General features: G+C 33.4%; 1 protein-coding gene across 1 annotated transcript in view; it reads left to right on the forward strand.

Moving 5' to 3' along the window:
• Positions 1 to 2,706: 2,706 nt before the first annotated feature.
• LOC111453701 overlaps positions 2,707 to 3,754 on the forward strand; it is a 3,437-nt gene continuing 2,389 nt past the window's right edge. The window contains exon 1 of the mRNA XM_023094908.1: positions 2,707 to 3,060. Within this exon, the coding sequence (XP_022950676.1) occupies positions 2,905 to 3,060 (156 nt within the window). The 5' untranslated portion in view covers positions 2,707 to 2,904. The remainder of the gene's footprint in view (positions 3,061 to 3,754) is intronic.

Genomic DNA, 3,754 nt, shown 5'->3' on the forward strand with positions numbered 1-3,754 from the left:
AAGATGAAATTTAGAGCGACCTCATGCATATTGTATGTTCATAAGCATAGAGATACTTCTCCAGAGACGATGAGTTCGGACGCGCACAGTATGATGATGATGGTGTTCATGGGGAGCATGACACTATGAGGTTCTGCTGACCTTCAGACGTCGTTATAGATTAGCTTGACCAGAGAGGGTCTAGGGGGTGTGCAAGCCCCCTGGAGATTCACACTCGCACGTGTGGGTCGTGTGTAAGGAAGTACTACACATCCAATTTGTTCGAGACTGAAGGCCACTCTTAGAGAATAGAGATAGATCTTAAGAGCATGATTGCATGTGTTTGCATTTGCATGACCTCCTATAGTGAGACCACCTGCTTAGTATTCTTCAAAATACTCAAGTCGTGTGTCACATCATTTTTCAGGTAAAGGTAAGACGCACATGTACGGAAGACGACGATATCGTGGACAGAGACTGTGGCACGTGCATAGGGTAAAGTCATATTTAAATTCCTAGTCTCACATTAGAATATGTTGTTTTGCATTTCATCGTTTTAAATTATTTTGTTTTTGTTTTTGTTTTTGTTTTCTCTAAATTTTAGTATTTCGTATTAAATATGTAAAACTATGACTATGTTGAGACTTATGCCCTATAGCCTCGTAATTAATTATTTAGTTTCGAACGATAATTTTTATTATTTTATTTATAATTTAATTATTATCTATGACATTAAAATCCAAGGTTATTAATGTAATCTTAAAAAGTATGTACTTGACATACAAGATAATCATGTTCAAGTAATAACCTAAACAGTCTAGAGTATATAGATAAGGTTGGGTGCCTTATCCTGGTAATACTATTGATACGGCCCCAATTTGTAATCGTTACAGATGATTTGATCCAAATTGTTCATGTGGAGACATGTAAGTGGGTATCCTATACAATGAATTTGTATAAGACTGAACCAAGAAATATTTAATCTCTCTTTATAAATCCGTTAATTGAGAAGATTAATATTTCACATGATGATCATATGCTACTCGATCTTAATTCTAAGTGAGTTATCAACTCCTGCATGTGAAAGCTTGTCCTTTAATTTACATGGGTGAGAAGGACTCTTTTAGCCGATCCAATATGCCTACCATTTTGGGAACTTGACCAAACAGGGAGTTGGGAACATAATATCATGGGATGAAATTCACTCTTTTCCATATAAAGAAAGTAGATGAGTTGTTTTCTTAGGTACTGATTTCGGGACTTGAACAATGGGGCTCATCCTCTCATTGGCCCGAGAGAGATTTGGTTTATGGTTGGATCATAAATAAATTGTTCATTAGATAATCAATGATACTTAAGGTGAAAGATGTAATTACAGAGGTAAAACAAACTTTTGACTAATTATGAACAACTTACGAAGGATCGACTTGCTTATAATGGTTATATCAATGGACGTAACTTGTCTTGCAATGGTTAAAAGTGCAACTCTAAGTCTACTGTAGAGTGACCTATAGTTAATGAATGAAAATTGATTAAGTAAAAGTTTAATTAATTAATTTTATATCATTAAAACTTATAATCTGTACGTCTATAAAGTTTCCTTACTAGCTCATAGTAACGCTAAAAGATTCAATTTATTTAAAAGAAAATTTGAAGGGTTCAAATTGATATTTAATATATCTATGTATTAAATATAAACGAGAAAATAAATTTAATTTGAAATATCAAATTAATATTTAATATATTAAATACATTAAATAAATAGAAAAAATATATTTAATGGGAAGGTTCAAATTAATATTTAATATATTAGATAGGTTAAATATAAATAAAGAAAAAATAATTATAAATGAAGAAAAACAAAGGTCATGTTAATGTTTCATATATGAAAAAATATATCTATTGTATTTTCCTACTTTAAATAAAAATATACTTAACTAATTTAAAAATATATTCTAATATATTAAATATGCAAATATATTCTAATATATTAAATATGCAAATATATTATTTGGTAAAGATTCTCTTAGAGTTCCTAGGACCTTCGGGTTCAGTTAAAGACATACGAATCTCTCAATTTACAATAAATCTAACCTATAAGGTAATTTTGATTTTGCAAAATTGATTTTTTCCTCTAGTTTTTAAAACCCTAAATAGTACAGCAAATTGATGAACATTATTATCTCTTTTCAATTTACAATAAACCTAACCCATAAGGTATAGATTTGTCTAACAAGATAAATCTAGTGTCACACCAATATGCCAAAACGATCAATTTTGCAAAATCAAAATTGCATATATCATATATATATATATATATATATATATATATATGATTTTAAATAAATGATTAATTCAAAATAAAATTTAATAGGCTCTTATACCAATTAAAGGTAATGAACTCTTCATCGGTAGCGAAACGAAAGGATTGGGAACTGTTTAGATTTTATTATGAATTAAAACAAAAACAATAAATTCGAGAGTAAAAACTCTGAAACCCTAACTTGCAAGATTTTTAAAGTATTCCAACCATGCAAAAAACTCTTCAATATTTCAGAAGATCTTCCTTGTTACGACTTAAACACAAATTTAAGGCTGTGAGGGTCTCTTAAAAGAAAGTCTCTAATGGGTTGGAGAAGAAATTTGGAGAATTCTCTTAAAATGTAATTTCATTCTCCCAATTTTTGAAGCCTCGTAAACTGAATTTTAGTGCCACAAGAGTTTGATTGTGACACCGGGTGGGCAAGGGATTGTTGCACTGGGTACCAAAATTCATTCACCAATTTGTCATCCGCAATTCGTTAAAAACGAGAGAAAAAACCCATTATATTGGCGATTTCCTCGGGAGTTTCATCGATTCGAGCTTCAATTTCCCTTACCGCTTTGGAGGCCAATTTCATCACAGATTTCTGCCATTCATACGCAATGGATTCATCTTCTTTAACCATCTCATCATCTTTCATTTTCCGTAATTCATCGCAGAAATTACTTGCCATTAGAAAGATTCAAGATGGTTTGTGTTTCCAAAGGAACAAGTTCTCCAAGATCTTCGCGGTCTATCCTAATGGCTCTGCTTCTGGGGTTCGTACTTTCCAAATTGGTTATGTGATTCTATTTGCTGTTTTATATTCAATGAACGAATATGGTCCTGCGTTCATTTAGGTTGAATCTATTGTACAGTCGTTTTTGTGCATTTGAAGGTATTTGGTTGTTTGGTGCATAAGCGACTTTTTTGAGCTATGCTTTTCTGCTAGAAGCTGAACATTTTGGTTTAAAGTTAGTGCTATGTTGTGTTGTTTTTTTTTTTCCTTCTTATGTTTGCATTCAGTTTAAACTTGACAAGGTTTAATGAGAAATGGTAAAGCATAGAACTCCCACATGTGATAATGGCGGTCTCTTTATATAACTATTGTTTGTCTGATGATCAAATCGCAGGCTCGGTCTCATATCTGTAAAAAGAACCATTTTATACCTTGGTATAATTCCTTAGTGCGAGATCCCACGTTGGTTGGGTTGGAGAACGAAGCATTCTTTATAAGGATGTGAAAACCTCTCCCTAGTGGACACATTTTAAAAACCTTGAGGGGAAAGTCCAAAGAGGACAATATCTGCTAGTGCTAGGTTTGGGTCGTTACAAATGGTATTAGAGTCAGACACTGGAGGATGTGCTAGTGAGGAGAGGTTGAGCCCCGATGGGGGTGGACACGAGGTGGTGTGCCAGCAAGGGCCCTGGGTCCCGAAGGGGGTAGATTGGGAGGGGGGGGGGGGGGGCCCC

The sequence above is a fragment of the Cucurbita moschata genome, unplaced genomic scaffold (genome assembly GCF_002738365.1).
Source record: "Cucurbita moschata cultivar Rifu unplaced genomic scaffold, Cmos_1.0 Cmo_Scf00015, whole genome shotgun sequence".
NCBI lineage: Eukaryota > Viridiplantae > Streptophyta > Magnoliopsida > Cucurbitales > Cucurbitaceae > Cucurbita > Cucurbita moschata.